Source organism: Schistocerca serialis, chromosome 3 (assembly GCF_023864345.2).
Source record: "Schistocerca serialis cubense isolate TAMUIC-IGC-003099 chromosome 3, iqSchSeri2.2, whole genome shotgun sequence".
Taxonomy (NCBI): Eukaryota; Metazoa; Arthropoda; class Insecta; order Orthoptera; family Acrididae; genus Schistocerca; species Schistocerca serialis.
In genome coordinates, this window is record NC_064640.1 from 764237549 (window position 1) to 764265096 (window position 27548).

General features: G+C 40.3%; 1 protein-coding gene across 1 annotated transcript in view; it reads left to right on the plus strand.

Annotated features, from left to right (window-relative positions):
• Positions 1–27548, plus strand: part of LOC126470608 (uncharacterized) — a 208837-nt gene that overhangs the window by 114059 nt on the left and 67230 nt on the right. Inside the window, exons 4-5 of the mRNA XM_050098561.1 lie at positions 5510–5716; positions 17089–18233. Coding sequence (XP_049954518.1) covers positions 5510–5716; positions 17089–18233 — 1352 coding nt within the window. The remainder of the gene's footprint in view (positions 1–5509; positions 5717–17088; positions 18234–27548) is intronic.

Consider the following 27548-nt stretch of genomic DNA (forward strand, 5'->3'; position numbering starts at 1 on the left):
ATCTTGTAGAACAAAGTGGCAATTATATCAAAACATTAGAAACAGTCAAATTCTAAATGCAGCAGCCCATCAAAAACAGTATTTTAAGGTGCTTAAAAATGTTATTAGGAAGGCAAAAAGTATGTGGTATGCAGATAGAATAGCTAAGTCTCAGGATAAAATTAAAACCGTATGGTCAGTCGTAAAGGAAGTGGCTGGTCTCCAGAGACAGGTCGAGGATATAGAATCAGTGCGTAGTGGGCTGGCTCTGAGCACTATGGGACTCAACTGCTGTGGTCATAAGTCTGCATAGTGGGAATGTCCGTGTTACTGATAAGTCGCATATATGTACAGTATTTAATAATCACTTTCTGAATATAGCAGGTGAACTAAATAGAAACCTAGTCCCAACAGGGAATCATATAGCACTCTTAGAAAAAAGTGTTCCGAAACTGTTACCTGAAATGCTCCTCCATGATACTGACAAGAGGGAGATTGAGTTAATAATTAAATCACTAAAGACCAAGAACTCTCATGGATATGACGGGGTATCTAGCGGAATACTGAAGTATTGTTCTATGTATGTTAGCCCAGTACTTAGCCATATATGTAACTTTTCATTTAGGAGTGGTCAGTTTCCTGACCAATTAAAGTACGTGGTAGTGAAGCCACTTTATAAAAAGGGAGACAGGGATAATGTTGACAATTATAGACCTATTTCTATGCCATCGGTGTTTGCTGAAGTTATCGAGAAGGTTGTATATGCAAGGTTACTGGAGCATTTAAATTCACATAATTTGCTGTCAAATGTTCAGTTTGGTTTTAGAAATGGTTTAACAACTGAAAATGCTATATTCTCTTTTCTCTGTGAGGTTTTGGACGGATTAAATAAAAGGTTGCGAACGCTAGGTGTTTTCTTTGATATAACGAAGGCTTTTGACTGTGTTGACCACAAAATGTTACTGCAGAAGTTGGACCATTATGGAGTAAGGGGAGTAGCTTACAGTTGGTTCGCCTCTTACCTTAAGAACAGAAAGCAGAAGGTAATTCTCCACAATATTGAGAGTGGTAGTGATGTTCAGTCCCAATGGGGCACTGTTAAGTGGGGCGTTCCCCAAGGGTTGGTGCTGGGGCCACTGTTGTTTCTTATTTATACACTCCTGGAAATGGAAAAAAGAACACATTGACACCGGTGTGTCAGACCCACCATACTTGCTCCGGACACTGCGAGAGGGCTGTACAAGCAATGATCACACGCACGGCACAGCGGACGCACCAGGAACCGCGGTGTTGGCCGTCGAATGGCGCTAGCTGCGCAGCATTTGTGCACCGCCGCCGTCAGTGTCAGCCAGTTTGCCATGGCATACGGAGCTCCATCGCAGTCTTTAACACTGGTAGCATGCCGCGACAGCGTGGACGTGAACCGTATGTGCAGTTGACGGACTTTGAGCGAGGGCGTATAGTGGGCATGCGGGAGGCCGGGTGGACGTACCGCCGAATTGCTCAACACGTGGGGCGTGAGGTCTCCACAGTACATCGACGTTGTCGCCAGTGGTCGGCGGAAGGTGCACGTGCCCGTCGACCTGGGACCAGACCGCAGCGACGCACGGATGCACGCCAAGACCGTAGGATCCTACGCAGTGCCTAGGGGACCGCACCGCCACTTCCCAGCAAATTAGGGACACTGTTGCTCCTGGGGTATCGGCGAGGACCATTCGCAACCGTCTCCATGAAGCTGGGCTACGGTCCCACACACCGTTAGGCCGTCTTCCCCTCACGCCCCAACATCGTGCAGCCCGCCTCCAGTGGTGTCGCGACAGGCGTGAATGGAGGGACGAATGGAGACGTGTCGTCTTCAGCGATGAGAGTCGCTTCTGCCTTGGTGCCAATGATGGTCGTATGTGTGTTTGGCGCCGTGCAGGTGAGCGCCACAATCAGGACTGCATACGACCGAGGCACACAGGGCCAACACCCGGCATCATGGTGTGGGGAGCGATCTCCTACACTGGCCGTACACCACTGGTGATCGTCGAGGGGACACTGAATAGTGCACGGTACATCCAAACCGTCATCGAACCCATCGTTCTACCATTCCTAGACCGGCAAGGGAACTTGCTGTTCCAACAGGACAATGCACGTCCGCATGTATCCCGTGCCACCCAACGTGCTCTAGAAGGTGTAAGTCAACTACCCTGGCCAGCAAGATCTCCGGATCTGTCCCCCATTGAGCATGTTTGGGACTGGATGAAGCGTCGTCTCACGGGGTCTGCACGTCCAGCACGAACGCTGGTCCAACTGAGGCGCCAGGTGGAAATGGCATGGCAAGCCGTTCCACAGGACTACATCCAGCATCTCTACGATCGTCTCCATGGGAGAATAGCAGCCTGCATTGCTGCGAAAGGTGGATATACACTGTACTAGTGCCGACATTGTGCATGCTCTGTTGCCTGTGTCTGTATGCCTGTGGTTCTGTCAGTGTGATCATGTGATGTATCTGACCCCAGGAATGTGTCAATAAAGTTTCCCCTTCCTGGGACAATGAATTCACGGTGTTCTTATTTCAGTTTCCAGGAGTGTATAAATGATATGCCTTCTAGTATTACAGGTGATTCAAAAATATTTCTGTTTGCTGATGACACCAGCTTCATAGTGAAGGATGTTGTGTGTAATATTGAAACAGTATCAAATAACGTAGTTCATGAAATAAGTTCGTGGCTTGTGGAAAATAATTTGATGCTAAATCACAGTAAGACTCAGTTTTTACAGTTTCTAACACACAATTCAACAAGAACAGATATTTTGATCAGACAGAATGGGCATATTATAAGCGAGACGGAACAGTTCAAGTTCCTAGGAGTTCGGATAGATAGTAAGCTGTTGTGGAAAGCCCATGTTCAGGATCTTGTTCAGAAACTAAATGCTGCTTTATTTACCATTAGAACAGTATCTGAAATAAGTGACACTTCAACACAAAAAGTAGTCTACTTTGCATATTTCCATACGCTTATGTCGTATGGTATTATTTTTTGGGGTAGTTCTTCTGATTCAAAAATGGTATTTTTGGCTCAAAAAACGGGCTGTTCGAGCTATATGTGATGTAAGTTCGAGAACCTCTTGTCGACCCCTATTCAATAGTCTGGGAATTCTGACATTGCCCTCACAGTATATATTTTCTTTAATGTCATTTGTTGTTAGCAATATTAGCCTATTCCCAAGAGTTAGCAGCTTTCACTCAGTTAATACTAGGCAGAAATCCAATCTGCATGTGGAATGCACTTCCTTGACTCTTGTGCAGGAAGGAGTGCAGTATTGTGCTGCATCCATTTTCAATAAGCTACCACAAGAACTCAAAAATCTTAGCAGTACCCCAAACACTTAAGTCTAAACTGAAGAGTTTCCTTATGGCTCACTCCTTCTATTCTGTCGAGGAGCTCCTGGCAGAGCTAAAAAATTAAGCTAATTCCAGTGTTACATTGTTGATTTTCTTTATTTAAATTTACGACTTGTCACCTGAATATTTTTTTTATATTTCATTTTATCTGTTTCTAATATCGTGTTATAATTTTATGTATTGACTCGTTCCATGACCATGGAGACTTCTCCTTAATTTGGTCCCATGGAACAATAAATAAATAAATAAATAAATAAAATCTATGCCCGAGGCAGGATTCGAACCTGCAACTGTAGCAGCAGCACGGTTCCAGACTGAAGCGCCTAGAACAGCTCAGCCACAGCGGCTGGCTCTTCCACTCTTCACAGTTGGCACTGCACATGATGGCAGTTAATGCTCTCCAGGTATTCACCAAGCCAAGCCCAAACATCAATTGTCACAGGATAGAGCACAGTTGCATGAACCGCCACTCCAAACCCATCATTTACAGTCCTTCATTGTCCAGTGACATCACTCTTCACACCATCTCAAGTGTCGCTTAGCACTGATTACCGAAATGTGTGGCTTCTGAAGAGCTGCTTGACCATTGTACCCTTTTTAAATCTCTACACACAGCCATTGTGCTTGATGTACTGCTGGTATCACTTTGGAACACATGATTCCTTCTGCTGATTTCATGTGATATTTTATAACCACCCTCCACAATGACTGACAGTCTCTGTCCATCAGTACATGAGATGTGCGTGGTCTTGGTTTAGTCATGGTAGTTCCCTCATATTTTGACTTTATAATCACATCATCAACAGTCAACTTAGGGAGCCTTAGACGAGCTGAATTGTCCCTGATGGATTTGGTTGGTTGGTTGATTTGGGGGAGAGGACTAAACAGTGAGGTCATTGGTCCCATCAGATGAGGGAAGGATGGGGAAGGAAATCAGCCATGCTCTTTGAAAGAAACCATCCCACCATTTGCCTGAAACGATTTAGGGACATCATGGAAAACCTAAATCTGGATGGCCAGATGCAAGATTGAACTGTTGTTCTCCTGAATGTGAGTTCAGTGTGCTAACCACTTCACCACCTTGCTCAGTCCTGATGGATTAGTTACCCAGGTGGCATACAATGACTAGTTCACAACTGATGTAAGTGAGCTATTTTGGCCAACCCTATCTGCTGTTGCTGTTTGTCTACTGATAACAAAATACTGCCTACCTCCTTTTATGCTGGTGGGTCTACAACTCGTATGATCTGGTGGTCAAGTCTATGTTACACAGGAGTGTCCAGATACTTTTGGTCAGACAGTGTACATATGACATGCATATTCCTTTCTACCAGTACTGATAGTTAGTGTCAGTTTTGATGGTGATTTACCTGTATAAGGGATGCACTTCTTCAGACTACTCAGGCTGGTATAGAAAGGTAAGGAGGAATGTGGTACGATGACATATACCACAGCTGTGAAATGGACTACACAATAATAAGTGAAGAAGAAGAAGAAGCATGAATGAATATTATATATTACTACACCTGTGGTAACAAACTATTTCTTAAGACATACAAATGAATTGCAAATAAATAAATTGAGTTAGACTGTGTTATAATTCTCAGTCACTTTCAGAAATATAACAATAAGTCCAAAATAAAATTATATCTACATATTTTACTAAACAACTCCTTCTGAGTGTTTGTGTAATATCTAGTGGGAGTTATGACTTTTTATTTAACTTTTTCTGAATTTAGTATAATATCAGATGGATTCTTTAGACAGAACTCAACAGCTGTTGTACTTTTTGATGTTGATTTGTTTTTTTTCTTTTTTTTCCCTTTTTTTTCTATCCAGTAATGTACATTAGACAATAACAGTTCTGTTATTTGTATTGGAAATTTTGTCTTGTCCCTGTCAAAGACAGGTTCCATATTTAGGTGTCTTAAGAGTATATGAAGAGATTACATATGCAAGTAACTTTGTCTGTTCTGTATTAACATTAGTTGAAGAACTCTTGTGCATTTATATTTTGTACATTTGTAATGTAGCTTATTTCTGTTCCATCTCATAAGTCATAGATATGGGGGATAATACACCTCCATTATGTCAATCCAAATTTCAATTTCAATTACAATTATTATGTTGTTGTCCTAGAGTGAGGCAGACACAGATCCAAGTAAACTGTGCCGATGTGTCAGACACTGCCCTGTTCATCACAAGGCACCATGTTCAAGCAGGCATCGACATCCACGACTCAGGTGGAGATGTCCTAGCCATATGACTTCAGCTCCACAGCAGAAGCCAACCACATGGCTTTTAAGGAAACTAAGCGATATGATGAATATTGCATCAGGACATCAGGTACTTGTTTCATTCACTTCATCTTCTTAATTCTTAATTCTTAATTTTATACTTACACTGATCAGCCAGGATATTATGACAATCTCTTTGATGTGTACACAAGTATCCCTAAGTCAGCTCTAAGGCATATGATGGATATATAGTAGGTTCTGGTGAGACAGAGGAATCTTTTGGTCAGCTCCATGTTACCATGTTAAAAATGGTTGAAATCAGCTTGCTTAAGTGACTTTGACAAAGGACAGATCATGATTGGCTGGAAGTTATGGACAGGAGTAACAGAACAGCCAGACTCACTGAATGTTTGCTTCCTGCCATAACAATGCAGTTTCAAATATTTGTAGAGACAGAACTGTGCAGAATCTTTAATCAAGGATGTAATAGGGTGTCTTAATCCCAACTCAGAAATGAGAAACCGCTGTTGAGGAAACTGGATTCTTCTGTGACTGAATTAATTCAAACAGCTTGAGCCCACAAAATTTCCCACACAGTCCAAAGTTTATTTAAGATAGAAGAAGACATCACAGCAGTCAGCTCTCTGGTGTCTTGGTAGCTCTGGCAGAACCATCACCTGCTCTGCAGTTCAGATAACTTTGTAAACAACTGTATCAATGGCAATGAGCTGCATCAGCAGCAACATCATTCCCAGGCTGTAAATATTGTTTCCTACCCCTCCCCCCCCCCTCCCCCACTGCCAGTGTGTGTCCCATCAGCATGCAACATGCAGCAGGTGTAGTAAAAAGGGGTTTGTGGGTATGTTTTAGCAGCTGTGCTGAAAATATGTCCCAACCTTCAGAAGTGAACCAAGTAAGTGATCAATCTATGGAAGTGCAGACTTTTCAGAATGCAACCCAGAAAATTTACTGGATGTGTTCACTGGCAAACACCCTGTGAGGTTACTCTTGGACACTGGTTCTCCTGCTAAACCAATCTAATTACTTAAGTTTAGCATTGCTGCCTTTGCACACAGCTGAGACAAATCTTTGGGCCAATTGATATCATTGTGTGCCTTTGCTAGAAAAGTTTCTAGTTTTATTTACTTATAGCCAAGTCACTTGTTCCACAAATTTTCTGATGGCTGCCTGCCACAAAGTGGACAATGTTTTTTGGATAGACTCTTTCAGCACTCTTGGATTTACAGTTCATCAAACAGTGCACACCATTTAATCCAAAGGGCTCTGTGCTGTCTTAAAGACTTTCTATGATAGATATGCTCAAATCTTCTCACTTGGATTATGGAAGGCAGTCCCCCAATTGATTGCGAAGATCATGGAACTCTTAAAGTGACAGCTGCCCCATAGTTTTTCAAAGCTCACCTGGTGCCCTTTGCTCTAAAGGGTGCCCTCAAAACAGAGCTAGACAGACTCATCCATGTAGACATGTCAGAACTCTCTTACCTGTTGAACTAGCTGTGATGCAAAGGCACACATTTCAGGTGGCCACCTTGCTATCAACAATCTTTCCTTTCCAGGCTTTAAAGCTTACCTTATGTAATACACCCTTGCTTTGCCTATGGTAATAGCAACTGACACACTGTAAGTATCTAGATGACATCATTCAGTTAAACTTAATTGTTGTTCCCTGTAACCACAGTGAATATCACTAATGTTCTGTTTTACAAGTATGTTTACAATAAATTTGTTGTATGTAATTCATGAAATTACTTGCCTTTCAATGGCATTAGTTGCCTAGGAGATGATTGTATGTTTTGGCAGTAATAATATTAAACATATTGGTTCATTCTCAGTGTAGACTGAAACTTAGTGTGATTCTTTAGTTCATGGTTAGTTATGATGTATTAATCCAAAAATATGTTGACCAAAAATTTGAATTACAAATGAACTGTTCACAAAGAAAGTGCCAGAGAGAACTTGAAATAACAATTGCTGCTTCTTATGCATATTAATGCCTTATAAAAAATGAGATAAAGAGCTGACTTCTGGCATGCTTTATGCAAACTTTGGTGGTGGTTGTTGTTGTTGTTGTGGTCTTCAGTCCAAAGACTGGTTTGATGCAGCTCTCCATGCTACTCTATGCTGCGTAAACTTTTTCATCTCCAAATAGCTACTGCAACTTCCTTCTGAATCTGTTTACACTATTCATCTTGTGGTCTTTCTCTACAATTTTTACCCTCCATACTTCCCTGTAGTACTAATTTGGTGATCCCTTGATGTCTCAGAATATGTCCCACGTACAGATCTCTTCTTTTAGTCAGATTATGCCATAAATTTCTTTTCTTCCCAATTTTATTTAGTACGTCCTCATTAGTTACACAATATACCCCCCTAATATTTATCATTCTTCTGAAGCACCACATTTTAAAAGCTTCTATTCTCTTCTTGTATAACTGTGTATCATCCATGTTTCACTTCCATACATGGCTACACTCCACACAAATACTTTCAGTAACGAATTTCTGACACTTAAATCTATATTTGATGTTAGCAAATTTCTCTTCTTCAGAAATTATTTTCTTACCATTGCCAGTCTGCTTTTTATATCCTCTCTTCTTCAACCATTGTCAGTTATTAATGTCAAGGATAGGCTAAAACCATGTCTCACTCCCTTCTCAACCACAGCATTCCTTTTATGCCCCTCAACTCATGACTGCCATCTGGTTTCTGTACAAGTTGTAAATAGCCTTTTGCACCTGGAATTTTACCCCCACTACCTTCAGAAGTTCAAGAGAGTTTTACAGTCAACATTGTCAAAATCTTTCTCTAAGTATACAAATGCTATAAATGAAAGTTTGCCTTTCCTTAACCTAAATTCCAAGATAAGTTGTAGAGTCAGCACTGCCTTGTGTGTTCCTGCATTTCTCCAGAGTCCAAACTGATCTTCCCTCAGGTCAGCTTCTATCAGTTTTTCCAGTCTTCTGTAAAGAATTCATGTTAGTATTTTGCAACTATGACTGATAGTTCGGTAATATTCACATCTGTCAGCACCTGCTTTCCTTGGAATTGGACTTATTATATTCATCTTGAAGTATGTAACTTCCAATTATGTGCCAGAACATTCAGTGTTTGCATGGTAGAGTAATTATGGTGTACACGAACGTGTAGACAGTGTTTGCACAGCAATTGCCAACATAGTGTAACTGAGGCAGAATAAGGGGAACCAGCCCGCATTCACCAAGGCAGATGGAAAACCACCTTAAAAACCATCCACAGATTGGCCGGCACACTGTATCTTGACACTAATCCGCTGGGACAGGACTGCCCATTGCCTCCAGCACTGGGCGCTGTACTTGTCTAATTTTCATTATCCTATCCACTATCAAACAGTGACATGATATGCAAATGCAGACACACAGTCCTGATTCTGCATAGAACCTAACTCGGCCTTAGACCAACATTAAATGGGGTGTATCCAGGTTGATTCACATCTGGAGTTAACCATCTCACCATTTCCCTTAAAATCCTGCAGTGTCAGAGCTGTCACCTGCAGGAACAAAACAATACAACACCTTGCTCATCAACCACGAGTGCTGCATCTACTGGACCCTGCCCACTGGCACATCTTCTGGGAGAAAAATTTGGTGCAACACTTATTCTGACCAAATATTTGGTCTGACATTGTGGACCTGATATGACAATGTTTTGCCTATCAGGCCTATCAATTTGCACCATCCCAGTTGTTCTCTTCCTGGTCCAATGTCAAGATCCATGGGACCATAACGACTTAGAATTTGGTGACCTGTTTTTGGAGTCCACATGGTCAGTCATGATCTATTCCTTTTCTCACTTATCTTTTGAGTTCCACATGTTTCAGGTCACTACTGCCACCATTATCACATCATTGGAAAAGTCTTTTTCCCTTGAAGGCACCCCATGCATTTTGGTACCTAATATTGGGGTGGCATTAACCTCCTTTGGTGTGAAGTAGGACTCAACTCCTTCATATCACACCCTTTCCCCTGGCTTACAACAGTTGTGGAGGATGCTTTATCTATATTTTTTAAACCCAAAAGATGTGTAACACTTCTCCTAATGCTCTCTATAGTTTTCTAGCCAGTTGCAGGGCCAGTCCAATCAGGGGCTGCAGCATGGCCGAGTGGCTTCAGATTACCTTCACCCTACCCTCTTGGATATGCTGTACCCACTTGCTGGCACATTTCAGTGCTAAGGCCTTTCCCTTCTGATTGGGAACCCCGGAGTGTGCTTATCAGTTCAGGTACCACTCAGCCTGGATCCACAGGATGATCTCCATTTGCCATTGATCCATGATGTATATGGTGACCTCTGCCCATGAACTTTTCCTGCGCCATTGAAGTCAATTTTGCCTCTGCCATCCTGGTCAGTAGCCTCCTGCTTCTCCAACCCTGGCAGACCCTCTAGCCCTGTGGTGACTTATGCATTATCCATCAAGCCTCATCCTGCCTTGGCCTTCCACAGTGATGCCCATGGACATCAACCCACCAATATTCTTAGTGATAACTATTCTGGACCTTGAACTGCTTGTGTCTTCTCCCCTAGTGGTTGCTGCCTTGGAGACTGTGGCGAGTTCACCATCAGCTTGGCTCAGGTTTTCATATCATGGGTCTGTAGGTCATAGACCGAACTTTGATACAATGTGCATTGTATTGTGCTTTGGGAATACAAAGGAGACTCCTGTATATATCTCTTGTTGTACATAAACCAGAGTAAGCCCCTTTGGTTGTGTATATAGATTGCCTTGTACAAAATTCACGTAAGAGTAAATGAGTCCACATTGGGACAATGTTATTGTTGTGAGCTGTGCTGCATGCAGTGTAGTGTAGTGTAGTGCTGAGCATCACTGGCTGGTGCACTGCTGGCCACCCATTCAAACCTGACCTCACCAATTATTTGTTATTTAGAATTTATCATTTCTGGAAGTTTCTTGAAATGTCTTATGACCATAATGTTAATATATTCTGGAATATTCAATATTTTGATAATTAGCAGCATTCCATAGTCTTCAATGTTTGTATCAATAGCTGCACTCTCCATCCAGAAGGTCAATTCTGTTTAGACTGTACATTGGTGTCAGTAATAAATGTACTTTCAGTACTAAGTGTTGAACTTCATTGATGACCATGGCTTTGGATTTAGAATTGATTGTGATTTAGACATGACAATCTTGGAGATGCTGGATATTGGTCCCACTATTTATTGATCCAGTATCTTTTGACCCAATTGGTCAGGAGGTATTGGAGAATGTTAAAGAAGTGTTTTATCAGTCTTTATCACCAATCTCTGCCACCACCCATATGTGGCAGGAAGAATGGACTTGCTCAACTCAGACTAATGCCACAATCATTAAATGACATCCAGTATCTGTCTGATACAGGTACAACCAACTTCTACACCAAGTATAATGGCCAACAAAAGAACAGACATTTGGAAGACAGAGGACAACTTGTGAGTGTATTTCCAGTGCAGATGCCCATGACACATTGTATGCTACTGCAGAGAAGGAAGTTGAGTTTGCAGTGTCTACTATGCCACCATCACAACAGTCCTATTGACACAAATCAGCTGCAGTTGATTATAACTGACCTGTGAGATGAAGTCCATCACCATAACCTGGAAGAGGATACTGCCAAACATGTGATAGCCTTTCTCACCCCTGTATAGAGGTACCAGCCACTCACCTAACCACTGACTTCTGGAAAACTAAGTGAGGCGACCATCTTTGGAGGTGAGACTGCCCTAGACACAAATCCTCCATGGATGAAAAATCACCAAGATGTCAGGGAATCTCATTGGTGTGACCTTCAATGGCCAACCTGTCAGGGTACTGTTTGACTCAGGCTTTTTTTTCCTGTAATGTTGGGTGCTTATAATCATCAGCTAAAGAAGACTATGTTCTGTGATTCAAAATTAATTGTGATGAAAGTTGCAAATGGGAAATACATCCAGCTGCCAGGTACATGTATTGCTAAAATAACTTCCATTGTCAGAAGACAACCCTTAGAATTTTCCATTTTATCAGAATGTAGTCATAATGTTATTCTCAGATGGGTCTTCTTGCAGGTATCATAGACAGTCATAGACTGTGGGAGATCCGAGTTCCAGATTGAAGAAGTTTTTCCAGCAAGCATAAATAGCAAAGGTTGTTCTGGATGGTTGTTTCCTGTTGAAGACATTGTTATCCCACTATCATCAGTAAGATGAGTTCCAATCATCAATCAGGATACTCAGTTCAACCATGAAGCTATTGTCAAGTACTAAAGGCAACTCGGGCTCACAAAAGAAAGCTACAGTCCAGTAATGATCATAAGCATTGTAGGTAGTCAAGAAGAACTTTGGATCACTAATTATCATGAGCAGCCACAATTCATCCCTAAAGGATGTGTGTAGGGATATCAAAATAAGTTCAGTCAGGACACCTTAGCATCATTGGCTATGTTACTTACCATCACAAACAATGCAGGGGCATAAGCTACTATTGAACTGCCAATAGGATCTGGCCTGACTGAGGAGCAATGTTGGTGAGTGATAACCATTCTGCATCAATTTTCAGATGCTTTCAAATCCAGAGTGGAGAAAACACAGACCAAGTGGCCTATGGCAAAACACCACACTGGGAATTATCCATGAATTAGCCTGCAATCATATAGAATGTCAACATTGAACGATGGACAAGCATGGAGGAAGTGGAGAAGATGCTGCAAAATTACATCATATGAACCTTCAGAGAATCCTTGGTCCTCTCCTGTGATCTTTGTGAAGGACAGCACACGGCGTCTTTGTGCCCTACCAACAACTGAACAAAATCATGAAAAAAGATTATTGACTGCTGTGTATTGATGACATCCTAGTCTGCTTGAAAGGAGCAAAGTATTTCTCCACTATCAACATGTAGACAGGCTGCTAACAAATTGAGATTGATGAGATTGATCACTAAAATATGAGCTTAAAGTTATGCCATTTGGACTGTGTAACACTCCAGCTACCTTTGAACGTATGATGGGCAACATGCTTTGACACCTTAAATGGATGACATGTCTTTGCTGTGTGGATGACGTTGTCAGTTTTTCAAAGACTTTGAAGAACATCTTGCCCACCCACCTTACAACTGTGTTGAAGTTTGTTCAGCCTGCAGGCCTCTGCCTGAATCTCTTCACCAACCAAGAAATAAAACTCTTGGGGTCTCTAGTGAATAGTGATGGAGTCAGTCCCAATCCAGAGAAAATAAGAGAAGTCACAGATTTTTTGACCCTTTGGCACAATTGTGATGTGAGAAGTTTTCTCAGAATGTGCTCACACTACCAGTATTTTATAAAGATCTCCCGTAGCAAGGTACATTCCTTGCAAGAACTACTGCAGAGAAATGCCAAATTTTCCTAGAGTGGGGTATAAGAAAGATGTTTCCTTGTGTTTAAGGCGTTCTTAAATCATCTCCAGTTTTAGAATTATATGGCAAGAATGCCAAGACAAAACTTCCCACTAACACTAGTGGTTTTGTGATTAGGTAAAAATTCAGAAAGGTGCTGAAAAGGTGACAGCTTATGCTTCCAGAGTACTCTACAAGTCTGAGATGTACTACTCTGCAACTAAGAAAGAGTTCATTACAGTTCTTTCATCCATCGACAAGTTCTGAACATATTATCTTGCAGAACATTCTTCATTGTGACAGACCACCATTCCCTGTGCTGGCTGACAAGCCTGAATGATCTGTTGGGTTGACTGGTGGGATGGGCACTGAAGCTTGATGGGTATGATATCACAGTGGCATACAAATGTGTGCAGAAACACAACAATGCTGACTGTTTTTCAAGGAATTGTTTGGCAGCACACGGAAGCACAGGTGAAATCTCAATCATTGCTGCTTTAAATGGCATTGCTGCTACACAGAGGGAATGGCCAACACTGCTGAAAACCATAGAAGCATGGAAGAAGGAGGAACTCACCAAAGGAGAATTACAATTAATTAATAGAGTATTGTATAAGAGGAACTATGATCCAGAAGGGTGAAAATGGTTGCTTATCATCCCAGCCCATCTACGGCCAGCTGTCCTGAAGTATTTCCAAGATGCTCCAACATCCGGGCACGTGGTGTTTGTGAAAACTGGGAAGACTCTAGACAGAATAAGATTCAGGTGCTGCTGTCCAGGTCTCTACTGATTCATTAGACAGTATGTGAGTGACTGTAAGGAATGCCACTGATGGGAGCTCATGTCGCAATTACCTCCAGGGCAGCTGCTACCAATTCCACCTGTGGCAGCACCATTCTACAGTATTTGAATCAGTCTCTTGGGGAGGTCTCTGAATTCAACAAATGGGAATTGATGGTAATAGTCTGCACTGACTATCTCACCCAGGCTATCATAGTTGGCTTCAGTGAGATCTTCTGAAACTGTGACTCACAATTGTTTGAGGAGAAGGAGCAATGCCATTAGTCTGTGATACATGCTGCGTGATGTAACGGTTAGTGTTGTTGCCTGGTGTGCTGCAGTTTGCCAATTTGAACCGAACTGCCAGGAATTATTTGAGATTTAGATTTAATCATTTATGGGAGGTTTTTGAAATATCTTATGTTCATTATGTTTGTATATTGTGGAACATTCAATGTCTGTGTAACTAGCAGCATTCTGACGTATTCAGTGTTTCAAATGAATAGCTGCACTCTCCATCCAGGAGGTCAGTTCTGTTCTGGTTGTACACTAATGTCAGTAATAAATCTAACTAACTGTTGAACGTCTTCGATGACCCTGCCTTTGCATTTTGTAATCGATTGTGGCTTAGATGTGATGATATTGCTGACCATTTGCATCTTTTCTATGATGTCTTTCCCATCAGATATGTCATTTTTCAGTAGGACACTTATCCATGCCACAGAATCAGAATTATGCTGCAGTAGTTTGAGAGCATAATGATGAATTCTAGTTTTGCCAGATAACTTGCCATGTACCAAACAGATCTGAGATGTCATTGAGGACATGTGGTGCCTTTCACCTCTGTGCTTATAAAAATAAAGTTTATAATACCTGCACAGCTATGCAGTTGGCCCAATTAATATTCTGGCTGATCAGTGGGCACCATTTGTTAAGTACAGGCCCTTATATATATAAGACATTGGGCCATTCAAACACTTGGTTTTTACAGTAAATTATATATGTGTTTCTAACAGTGCAACTCTTTATGAATCAATGCAATGAACAAGATATGCCACCCTAGCAGTTTCTACATTGTGTGTACAAATAGTAAACAGTTGAACATATGGTACGTGTTGTTTATAACAGTAAAAAGACTATGGGTTATATGCAGGGTGAGTTTTTCAAAAAATGGCTCTGAGCACTATGGGACTTAACATCTGTGGTCATCAGTCCCCTAGAACTTAGAACTACTTAAACCTAACTAACCTAAGGACATCACACACATCCAGGCCTGAGGCAGGATTCGAACCTGCGACCGTAGCAGTCCTGCGGTTCCGGACTAAGCGCCTAGAACCGCTAGACCACCGCGGCCGGCAGGGTGAGTTTTTGATATGTACAAAAAACCTAAGGATATACAGATGACACTGAAAGGAAACTGAAAAGTAATATAAAATTTTTATGTAAACCAACATTTACAAAATTACTGCTACTTTTCTGTAGCTCAGAGATGACAAGTCAAAGGGACATAAAACCAACCACTTCAGATATAAAATGATCATATCATAAGAATTTAATGGAGCTGCATCATCTATAAAAAGAACATTAATTGGAAAATGCTTAAAAACATTTAGTAATGGACCAAATAGTGTTGAAGCTTTGGAAACTTTGAGATTTCTTTTTGCAGATTTCTACATGTAAAGAAAAAGAAATTAGTAGACACTCAGGCTCTCTTTACTTAAAGTTTCCTTTTCAAAAGCCAGTACAAGAAAGAGGGAAAGAAAATGAGTGGTAAATGGTAAAATAAGTCACAGATGACAAATTCACTCAGGGCACAAGGTTTGAGAGAGTCACAGCCATAGATATTAATGTAGGGACTAATAGTAAAGAGTAACAGACTGAAATCATATTTATGGGAAATCAATGTTATACTTAGACAGAAAAGTATGTGAATGGAGCAGAAATTAGTTAAGAGGAATTGTCATGATGTAAAACCATCCCCATCACCATTTAACTTAATTCATTAAACAGAACAACTCTGTTGAAGCTCCTATGTTATAAATCTCATGTGTGAGAACTATTCAGTAGTCAATTTGGCATGACCCATTCAGCTACCAGTATTAGCATAAAGATCACTTGGCTTTCAACCAGAATGAATGGACGAACAATACTCTTTGAATGAACAAACCATGTAACACAGTTTAAGCGCTTGGGTGACTTTTGTACAAAAAGAACCATGAAAAATATTTTCTCCCACTCTCAACTCTTGAGCTATTCACTTGTTTGGTTTATTTTCAGCACTTGTTTGCATTCCCTCCACCTTATGCTTCAACTTATACCCATATCTTCTTTTTTGTATGCCTCTTATTTCTCATCGGCATTGTTTGTTTACCCTATTTGGTGCTCAGCTTAATTGTCTGTAGTCAAGTGTATTCAGTATCTCTTTTTGCTCTTCATTTCTATTGTTTTACATTGTTTGCCATTTCATGTCTTTTTTCGTGCTTCAGATTCTATTAACTGATTTTCTCATATCTGTATATTTATTAGGATTCCTATGGCTATCTACCAGTTTCACTTATGCCTTTATTGATAATATGTCCTTTCGAAATTTTTACTCATCAGCTTCCTCTCCTACTGTAACACTGTAACAACATGTACATGTATCCTGTTGTTGGTGCCTGTTCCATCCTAACTTCTAGTGTGTCTTGTGGTCTAGAATTCTGAATGGGTTGAATGACTGTGCTTTACTTTTAATGGTTTTTCACATTTCACTTTTTGCTTTAAACATGAAGTACACATTTTGGATGCTTGAGGTGTCATCATCTTACTGTCTGCTTTATTAGTAGTGCCATATTGTGTTGGTTTGGTAAGTAAGTGTCTTCATCAATTGTAATGAAGGAAGATATGACCATTTAGAAATGGCCAAAATTTGATGAAATGTCATTGCCTCCAAAGCTTCCAATGATTTTTGTTTAAGCACAAATGACAAAAAAAAGGGAATGCAGAAATCTGATATCTTAAAATCAAAGCTGTTTTTTTATGAGTTTAAAAAAAGGGGCATTTGATGAGAAAAACCCAACTAATTTATGCCAGCCTAATAAAATTTAGTTTTTAATGTCATGTTCTGATTTTAAATAGAAAAAGTTTATTGAAAGGATAACTGACAATGGTTTAATCAAGCCAGCATAGATTTCTACCATTAAGAGTCACTTGATAATTAATTTTTCATTTCTAGGTTTCCAAATATTTGTCAGTAGATTAAAGGTAGTTTTTAAATCTTTCTTAAATATACCTTATTTTTCTTTATTAATTACAGGTTGCTGTTGTAGGAAGTCACATTCCTCAGGATACACCAAGTTCAAGAGAAATAGGAAAATGCCAATCAATGCAAGTACAACTTTTGAAGTCAAAAGAGGAACCAATGCTAATATCTTTTTCTGAAGATAAAGATTTTTATTGTCAAGCCTGTCATGAAATGCCATTGCATACAGATAGAATTTGTGGAGAAACTGTGACAGATACCCCTCATTTAATTAGAGATGAATCATATGACTCACTTGGATTCTCCAAGGGGATGCCAAGTGAAGGGTCATTGGATAGTGTCTGCTCAGAACTTAGCTTAGATTTGTCTTTACCAGAAATTTCTTTGGGAACAAGTACAATGGTTCGTTTTGAAGGCATACAGCAGGTAATTAATCAGATAAAAAGTAACTGTGACAACATGAGTGAAGACTTTGAGACAATTAAATGCAATAGAAATTTACCTGGCATGTCCAGCTTAATGAAAGGGGGAGCAACTTGTGATCAAGATATAAAAGATGCTCTTCCTGAAGAGGAAGCAGAAAATGTCAAAGAGCAGCGAGCACGGGCCTGCTTTGCAGGACTATACAGCCTTACTGTTATAAACAATAGCACATCTTCTGAACTTTCTGATGCATGTCTAAATACTGATAATAAACAAGGGAGCTTTGGATCAGCTGAGTCATTTGAGTGGGATTCTCCAAATCATGTAATAAGTACAGAAGTTTGTGAATCACCTAGTAATTCAAAAAATATTTGTGTTAATGAATCAGAAGGACTAAATAGTGCTAGTGACTATATCAAAACTGCCGTAAATATTGAGGAAGGAAGTGCCAAATGTAATGATGCAGATTATTTACTCTATCGTCAGTCTATAAAAGTAAATGAAAATACAGGTATAACAACTGCTGCAAGTGAAGATGACTTGATGGCACACTTGGAATGGGATGATGATTTAACAGAGTTCACAGAAGAAAATGGTAACACTAAACTTGATGGTGACTTTATGCATACATTGGAAACATTGGAAATGGACATGGAAGCAGAGCTTCAAATGGAAGAGGATTTTGCGAAAGATGATTTTCTCATAGATGGTGCAGATAGCGCTATGACAAGCTTCATCTCAACAAGGAGTGGTACTGATACTTGCTCAATAGAGAAGTATGTTTGTTACTGTACATTCTCTCTTTTATGTAGCTATTTATTTTGAGTCATTCTTTGTAATTAATTCTAAATAATGGTTATTTTCCACTGGAAACAAATATATAAATTTTGCTTTCTTTTTTACTCTTTCAAACTGATATTTCTTCTACTTAGCAATATTTGTACTTTTAGTCTGATAGCCTTCACAGTTATTCTCAGCAACTTAACAAAGAATAAAAAAAGATTCCTGTGTACTTTAACCAACTTCATAACTAACAACACAACTTGGTTGGAAATTTCTGATGCCATCAATCTCAGCTTCCAGAGAAACTTCAATTTTACTTTTGATTAGAGTGCATGGACTGTTTAGTTCAAATTCATCTTCATTAAGTTTCTACTGACTATGATTAAGTAGCTGAAATCAATTTATTATTAGTTATTCTCCATCATATGGTTCTTGGGATTGCAAAATTATATATTTTGGAAAAGTCTGAAATTTTGTAAAAGACTGGTTACCTAAGATTTCTGGGTAACATTTTACAATTATTTTGTGTCATCATTTATTGTTTTCAAATTTTTGTCTGTCTAATTTCAGAAAATGAGAGGCAATGTCAAAATATTCTCAGCAGAATAACCATGTCAATCTAAAATTATTTCTCAAGCTTCTGGGAGTTATTAACACTACCCATATTGCCACAGGATAGAATCCAATTACAGAAAGGTGTCCCATGAATCAATTGTGTTAGCCACAGCTATAACTACTACTGAATGCTGCTATAGTGGTATCCAATTGAAAGTGAAACTCAAATCTCCATGTTTTAGATCGCAATTTGTCATGACCAAGAGTTGTTAAGCTTGACTTCAAACCAGCAACATAAGACTACAGCACTCTCAGGAAAGCTTTTGGGTTTACTTTGCACTCTTTGCTATCTTCTGAGAATGCAGTTCCAAATCACACACAAGGCACACTCAATATCCCTTTAGAAATTTGTGGAAGATGAATTGATTTCAAGTATCTCTACAGTTATAAAATCACAATAATTTGAAGCATATTAAAGGTCTTGGTATGGGCAAACTTTGTTGTGTGTGCCCTTATGAAACAATTATCTGTGATGACCTAAATCTCTGATCGTTCATTTTGTAACCAAATAGATACGTTCTTGTTAATTGTTGTAGATAACATTCCCACCACATAAAATACAATTAGTTTGAGCGCCCAGCAGTCACAGAAAACAGCCTCACTAACACAGGAGAAAGTATGATAGCAGCTAGTTGGTTGTGCAGAACTGTTAATTACCTACATTCAGGCTGCTTCTTCCACTGTGTAAAATTGCAAATTTTACTATTCTGGCTATTGACAACAGCTTGTGACAAAGGTGTCACAATGAATTCAGTACTGGCATCGGTATTTAATGCCTTTGTTGTACAACCATATACGAGGGTTCTACATCTACATCTACATTTACATCTACATCTACATGGTTACTCTGCAATTCACACTCAAGTGTCTGGCAGAGCATTCATCAAACCATTTTCATACTACTTCTCTACCATTCCACTCTCGAATGGTGCGTGGGAAAAAGGAACACCTAAATATTTTCGTTCGAGCTCTGATTTCTCTTATTTTATTATGATGATCATTTCTCCCTATGTAGGTGGGTGTCAACAAAATATTTTCACATTTGGAAGAGAAAGTTGGTGATTGAAATTTCATAAATAGATCTCACCTTAAAGAAAACCGCCTTTGTTTCCGTGACTGCCACCCCAACTTGCCTATTATATCAGTGACACTCTCACCCCTATTGCGCGATAACATGAAACGAGCTGCCCTTCTTTGCACTTTTTTTGATGTCTTCCATCAATCCTACCTGGTAAGGATCCCACACCATGCAGCAATATTCCAGGAGAGGACAGACAAGTAGGCTGTCTCTTTAGTAGGTTTGTCACATCTTCTAAGTGTTCTGCCATCAAAGCGCAGTCTTTGCTTTGCCTTCCCCGCAATATTATCTGTGTGGTATTTCCAATTTAAGTTACTTTTAATTGTAATTCCTAGGTATTTAGTCAAATTGACAGCCCTTAGATTTGTGCTATTTATTGTATACCCAAAATTTATCGGATTTCTTTTAGTACCCATGTGGATGACCTCACACTTTTCTTTGTTTAGTGCCAATTGCCACATTTCGCACCATACAGAAATTCTCTCTAGATCACTTTGTAATTGGAGTTGATTGTCTGATGGTTTTACTAGACAGTAAATTACAGCGTCATCTGCAAACAATCTAAGGGGGCTGCTCAGAATTATCACCTAGATCATTTATGTAAATCAGGAACTGCAGAGGGCCTATGACACTACTTTGCGGAATGCCAGATATCACTTCTGTTCTACTCAATGATTTACCATCTATCACTATGAACTGTAACCTCTCTGAGAGGAAATCATGAATCCAGTCACACAACTGAGATGATATTCCAAATGCATGCAATTTGATTAATAGTCGCTTGTGAGGAATGGTATCAAAAGCCTTCTGGAAATGAAGGAGTATGGAATTGACCCGAGATCCCTTGTTGACAGCAACTTCATGGGAATAAAGAGCTATCTGTGTTGCACAAGAACGATATTTTCTGAATATGTGCTGGTTATGTATCAATAAGACATTTTCTTCAAGGTGATTCATAATGTTCGAGTACAGTATATACTCCAAAATCCCACTTCAAATTGAGGTCAGTGATATGGGTCTGTAATTCAATGGGTTACTCCTAATTCCTTTCTTGAATATTGGTGTGACCTGTGCTACTTCCCAGTCTTTAGGAACAGACCTTTTGTCAAGTGAGTGGTTGTATATGTTTGCTAAGAGAAAGGTGCTATTGTGTCTGCATACTCTGAAAGGAACCTGATTGGTATCCCATCTGGACTGGAAGACTTGCCTTTATTAAGTGATTTGAGTCGTTTCGCAACACCTAAGATATCTACTTTCATGTCACCCATGCTAACTGCTGTTCTGGTTTCAAATTCTGGAATATTTACTTCATCATCTTTCGTGAAGGAATTACAGAAAACTGCATTTAGTAACTCTGCTTTAGTGGCACCATCATGGGTAACATTTCCATCGCTATCGCACAGTGACAGTATTGACTGTTCTCTCTCTCTCTTCCCCCCCCCCCCCCCCCCACACACACACACACACTAGTGTACTTTACATATGACCAGAATCTCTTTGGGTTTTCTACCATATTTTGAGACAATGTTTCAGTGCGGAAACTATTAAAAGCATCTCGCATTAATGTCCAAACTAAATTTTGAGCTTCCAGTCTTGGGAGTTTTGCATTCTTCTGAATTTGGCATGCTTTTTTCATTGCTTCTGGAACAGTGTTCTGATGTGTTTTGTGTACGGTGGTGGATCAGTCCCATCACTTACTGACTTACACGATATGAATCTATCTACTGCTGTCAATACTGTATCTTTGAATTTGAGCCATAGCTGGTCTACACTTACATAATTAACTTGGAAGGAATGGAGACTCTCACTTAGGAAGGCATCAAGTGAATTTTTATCTCCTGTTTTAAATAGATATTTTTGCATTTATTTTTAGTGGTTTTGGTTGATATGGTTTTGAGCCTTACTACAATGACCTCGTGTTCACTAATCCCTGTATCCACCATAATAGTGGCAACTATTTTTTTACAGCTCATACAAAATAGATACATGTTTCAAAGTTTTACTGAGCTTCAAAGTAGTCACCAGCATTGTGTATAACCAGTGATGTCGAAATCAAAGGATACTCTTATGACCTGAGAGGTATAAGTTTGGAATTTTGCCCAATACTCAAAACTCACTGTTCTGTACAGAATTGTTGTGTTATTTAGAGTCTTCTTCTCACACTCCATCAGTGAATAGAATGGGAAGAAACAATAATGTTTGATACAATTAAAAATAACCATCAGTCATGCAGCATGAAGTGATGTGGAGATTAGATATGTAGATGAAAACACTGCAGCAGATTCTTCATGTTTGGAAGGCAAGGAGGGTGTAGAGGAACAGTTGAAGCATTTTTGAAATGGTGTTTTATTAGAGTGATTTACCTAATTATTTTACTGTAGAAATGTAGATAAGCATTGATGAACTCTGCTTACATCAAATTCCTAAAAATGTAAAGCCATACTGTCACTGAAGATGTGTTCATTGTTAAAAGCAATTCATCAGAATGAAAGTGACTGGTTGGTGTTAATTGACCAGTATGAGTGGCAGTGATGTCAAATGTAGAATTTGTTCTCTTTTGCCTGTGTAAAATTTTTAACCGTTCCTGGCCTCATTCTGCTACTCACAAATTTCAACAAGCTCTGGCACAGTGATGTGGGTAGGTGGGAGGGGGTGGGGTGAGCACTCAGAAGAAACTCATATCAAATGCTTAAGTCACCACATGCCTGTTTAAAAAAAAATCAGACTCAAAGGGTCTGTTTTGGAAGAGATGGAATAATCAGAGCACAAAAAATAAGGGAATTTTATTAATACATAAAACAGACCCAGTTTAATAGTGCCCAAGAAATCACAGAATCAGTGATTTCAGTTCATAGAGATATAATTAAGGAGGAAAGTCCTGGTTGGATGTGGTGGTTTCCGAGTCATCTAAGACTTGCATTCTGATCACTGCTCACATCCCTGAAAGTGATTGAATCACATATCTTGGAATATTAGTTCCTGGTCAGCAATAGAATTGAGTCTGTCATGAAATTTTCATATTGTTATTGTAAATTAATTAAAAAAAACATGCAATTAGTGCACATTGCTAGGTACTTTGGTAACAATTGTTTGATCCTCAGTGCAGAATGCATATTTTGCAGCGTTTTCCTCAAAAAAGAATCTGAAGAAGACAATGAGACAAAAAATGTGTGCAAACAATAGTAAATACTTTAGTATGTAGTAGCGTAGACTGATTTAAGTAAAACATTCCAAATAACATGTGCACAGTTTCTTTATTTTTGTCAGAGATACAGCTGTCGTAAAACAATCCAAATAAATACTCACTGAAAGTGTTCAGCAAAGGCAAAGTTGATTTTCATATATTCTGCCTCCAGCTTCAATGCATTTTTGAATTCTCTTGACAACACCATGTGTAGCTCTTCTGAGATCATCTTGGTGTCCTTTTACAAAGGCAGCACTGTTCATGATGAAAGCAATCAATTTGTCTCTTGTGTTTACTTTTTCTTTTAGACTTTGCCTTTCAGTCATGTCCACAGGTAAAAATCTAAAAGTGAAAGGTCACAGGACCTGGGTAGCTAAGAAATTTCTGCCAATCCACCTTCCAGGGAATGTGAGGTCTAGATGATGTTTCACCTGATGACTACAATGTTCAGGGACCCAGTCATGCTGGAAGAAAATATTTGTCCTTGTAGCCAAAAGAACCTCTTCCAATAATGCTGGGAGCTCATTTGCAAAAAAGTGTAGATGATGTGGTAACATAACAGATCCAATAAACTGATTGTCTACTGTACCACAACACACATTTACAGAAAAGCATTCTTGAAAAATATGCCAACAAAGACATAATGGTTTTCCTCAGATCATCAATGTGAGTAACAAGTCTTATTGATTCGGCCACAAGTAACAGTGGCTACATCAATAAACAGTAATCTGGGCTTACTCAGCGTTTTTCAACTAGACAACAAAAAATTTCGAGTCTCTGCCCTCATCTCCTCCTTGAAGGTGTTGAATCTGCTGTAAATGATAAGGGTAGAGGTCATGTGTACAGTGTGTGTCCAAAAAGTAAGCTGAATGATTTTTTCTGTCAACTCAGAAAGTTGCATTGCTGTGACTGGTGGAGGAAAAGTTAGTGGAGGGCTTGGGAAGGCAATGCATCCTTGCCAGTTGCTTACTGGCCATTGCCCAATGCAGATTGCTCATAGTGTGTACCTGTGTTCAGGTGACATATTGAGAGATCAAAATACCATGATTCACTGAACAACAACAGCCCATTCAGTTTTGTGTTAAGATAGGGTAATTTGGCTCTGAGAACTTCACAATGTTTAAACAAACTTTGGAGATGATGTGATGTCTCATACTGCCTTCATTGTTAGCAAGTTCCTGGCCATGCACAATGCGTCAATGCTGCCCCAGCCACTGTGCAGTCCCAGTCTAGCACCAGCAGACTTAGTTTTGTTTTCTCGAAGAAAGTGAACCTTAAAGGGCCATCAGTTTGGGATGCTGGATGCCATGAAAGCTGCCATGACAAGGTGTCTGAAAGAGGTTCCCATTAACATTTTCCAGGAAGTCTATCTGAGCTGGTGGAAAAAGTGGATTGATGTCTAAGAGTGCTATTTTTAAGAATACGAAACATTTAACTTTTATTTTCAGTAACCTGTTCTTTATGGATTAATTTGACTTATGTTCTGGACACACCTTGTATGTAGCCTGCCACATTTTTGTATGAGAAAAATTGATATGTGTAGAAATTCTTTGTGTACTTGTTGAAGTACTATGCTCTACCAGCTGAATAATGTCTTATACTTCATCTACAATCAATTCATTTGCACATTCGAATCAAATATGACTGCTTTGCTTTGCATCATTCTCAGGCAGTTTAGTGAAATCATTAGAAAACATTCTTGAATCTGTCAATTTGTGATCCGGAAGTCGTCGAGTATTCATCATGTGCAGCAGCGATGTTCCAGTACAAAACACAAGTACCATACCAGCCTACTCAGCATTTTTAAATGGGTGTGGCATACTTACATGATACAATAGAAGTGACCAAAAGATCACAAGCACAGTTGAAAAATTCAATTATATAAATTCAAGTACAGTTTTGCAACATGATATCTAAAACAAAAATGATGTCTGATAAATAAACCCATTGCAACTGAAATACCAAGAAGCAGAATGAAAACTTATCTCTGTAACCCATTGTACACTCCTGGAAATGGAAAAAAGAACACATTGACACCGGTGTGTCAGACCCACCATACTTGCTCCGGACACTGCGAGAGGGCTGTACAAGCAATGATCACACGCACGGCACAGCGGACACACCAGGAACCGCGGTGTTGGCCGTCGAATGGCGCTAGCTGCGCAGCATTTGTGCACCGCTGCCGTCAGTGTCAGCCAGTTTGCCGTGGCATACGGAGCTCCATCGCAGTCTTTAACACTGGTAGCATGCCGCGACAGCGTGGACGTGAACCGTATGTGCAGTTGACGGCCTTTGACCGAGGGCGTATAGTGGGCATGCGGGAGGCCGGGTGGACGTACCGCCGAATTGCTCAACACGTGGGGCGTGAGGTCTCCACAGTACATCGATGTTGTCGCCAGTGGTCGGCGGAAGGTGCACGTGCCCGTCGACCTGGGACCGGACCGCAGCGACGCACGGATGCACGCCAAGACCGTAGGATCCTACGTAGTTCCGTAGGGGACCGCACCGCCACTTCCCAGCAAATTAGGGACACTGTTGCTACTGGGGTATCGGCGAGGACCATTCGCAACCGTCTCCATGAAGCTGGGCTACGGTCCCGCACACCGTTAGGCCGTCTTCCGCTCACGCCCCAACATCGTGCAGCCCGCCTCCAGTGGTGTCGCGACAGGCGTGAATGGAGGGACGAATGGAGACGTGTCGTCTTCAGCGATGAGAGTCGCTTCTGCCTTGGTGCCAATGATGGTCGTATGCGTGTTTGGAGCCGTGCAGGTGAGCGCCACAATCAGGACTGCATACGACCGAGGCACACAGGGCCAACACCCGGCATCATGGTGTGGGGGGCGATCTGCTACACTGGCCGTACACCACTGGTGATCGTCGAGGGGACACTGAATAGTGCACGGTACATCCAAACCGTCATCGAACCCATCGTTCTACCATTCCTAGACCGGCAAGGGAACTTGCTGTTCCAACAGGACAATGCACGTCCGCATGTATCCCGTGCCACCCAACGTGCTCTAGAAGGTGTAAGTCAACTACCCTGGCCAGCAAGATCTCCGGATCTGTCCCCCATTGAGCATGTTTGGGACTGGATGAAGCGTCGTCTCACGCGGTCTGCACGTCCAGCACGAACGCTGGTCCAACTGAGGCGCCAGGTGGAAATGGCATGGCAAGCCGTTCCACAGGACTACATCCAGCATCTCTACGATCGTCTCCATGGGAGAATAGCAGCCTGCATTGCTGCGAAAGGTGGATATACACTGTACTAGTGCCGACATTGTGCATGCTCTGTTGCCTGTGTCTATGTGCCTGTGGTTCTGTCAGTGTGATCATGTGATGCATCTGACCCCAGGAATGTGTCAATAAAGTTTCCCCTTCCTGGGACAATGAATTCATGGTGTTCTTATTTCAATTTCCAGGAGTGTATCTCCATAACCAATAAAAATTTGACACGTTGTAAGGAATGTTTTATTTAAATTAGTCTATACTATGACCTCCTAAAATGTTTGCTGTCCTTTGTGAAACATTGTGATACATAAAAATACATTAGTGACCTGCCCCAACTTTGCATAGCTAGAATTAAGTATCTACAACTGGATGACTTGCCTCGAGTAAAGGTCATAAATTAAATATGAAAATTTTCCTAGTGATTCAGTCTACTGATTAGTGAAAGCTATCATTATCTCTACTGTAGTTCCTGAGATTAGCCTTCAGATACAGGCAATAAAAAGCAGTGGGTGACTTTAATTCATTTTAGTTCATCCACTTTGCATGAAATATTCATGAATAGAATACACAAATCTTCCCCATAAGCCAGTCTATCTATTACAGAAAGCTGTACATTAATCGTGAGATTAACTTTCACATAAAGACAGAAAAACATGGTGGGGAACTAAGGAGGCATAGTAATATTTTAGAAGACAACTTTGAATTAAACATTCAATATAAGTTTTTATTGGCTACAGAGATATATCTGGTTACAGAGAAAAGTCTTCTTTTTTCATGTTGGTAATTCAGGTGGTATGGGTTTATTTATCAACTGTCACTTTTGTTTTGGATTTCAAGTTGTGCATTTGTACTTCAAAGATCTACTTGCTTTCTCCAAATCTCTACTGTGAAAAAACTTCTTTACTAACCATCCCTCCAGCCAGCGCCAACCCATTTCTAATACTTTACCTCACCTCTCCCAGTTCATACCATCATCCAACTGTGACCCTCCCTCTCTTCCACTTAACCACCCCCTGTTTACTTTCCAAGAATTCCTTACTTTCTAATTGGTCTCACCACCCTTCCCCTGATCCCTTCTCAAGAATACAAACCTTTTAACAAAAGAAAGAACAGCACACACACAAAACCCTATTAGATACTATGGATGCCACTTCCCTGTAAACCAACATCCCCCTTACCCATGACCTTGCTGCTACTGAACAC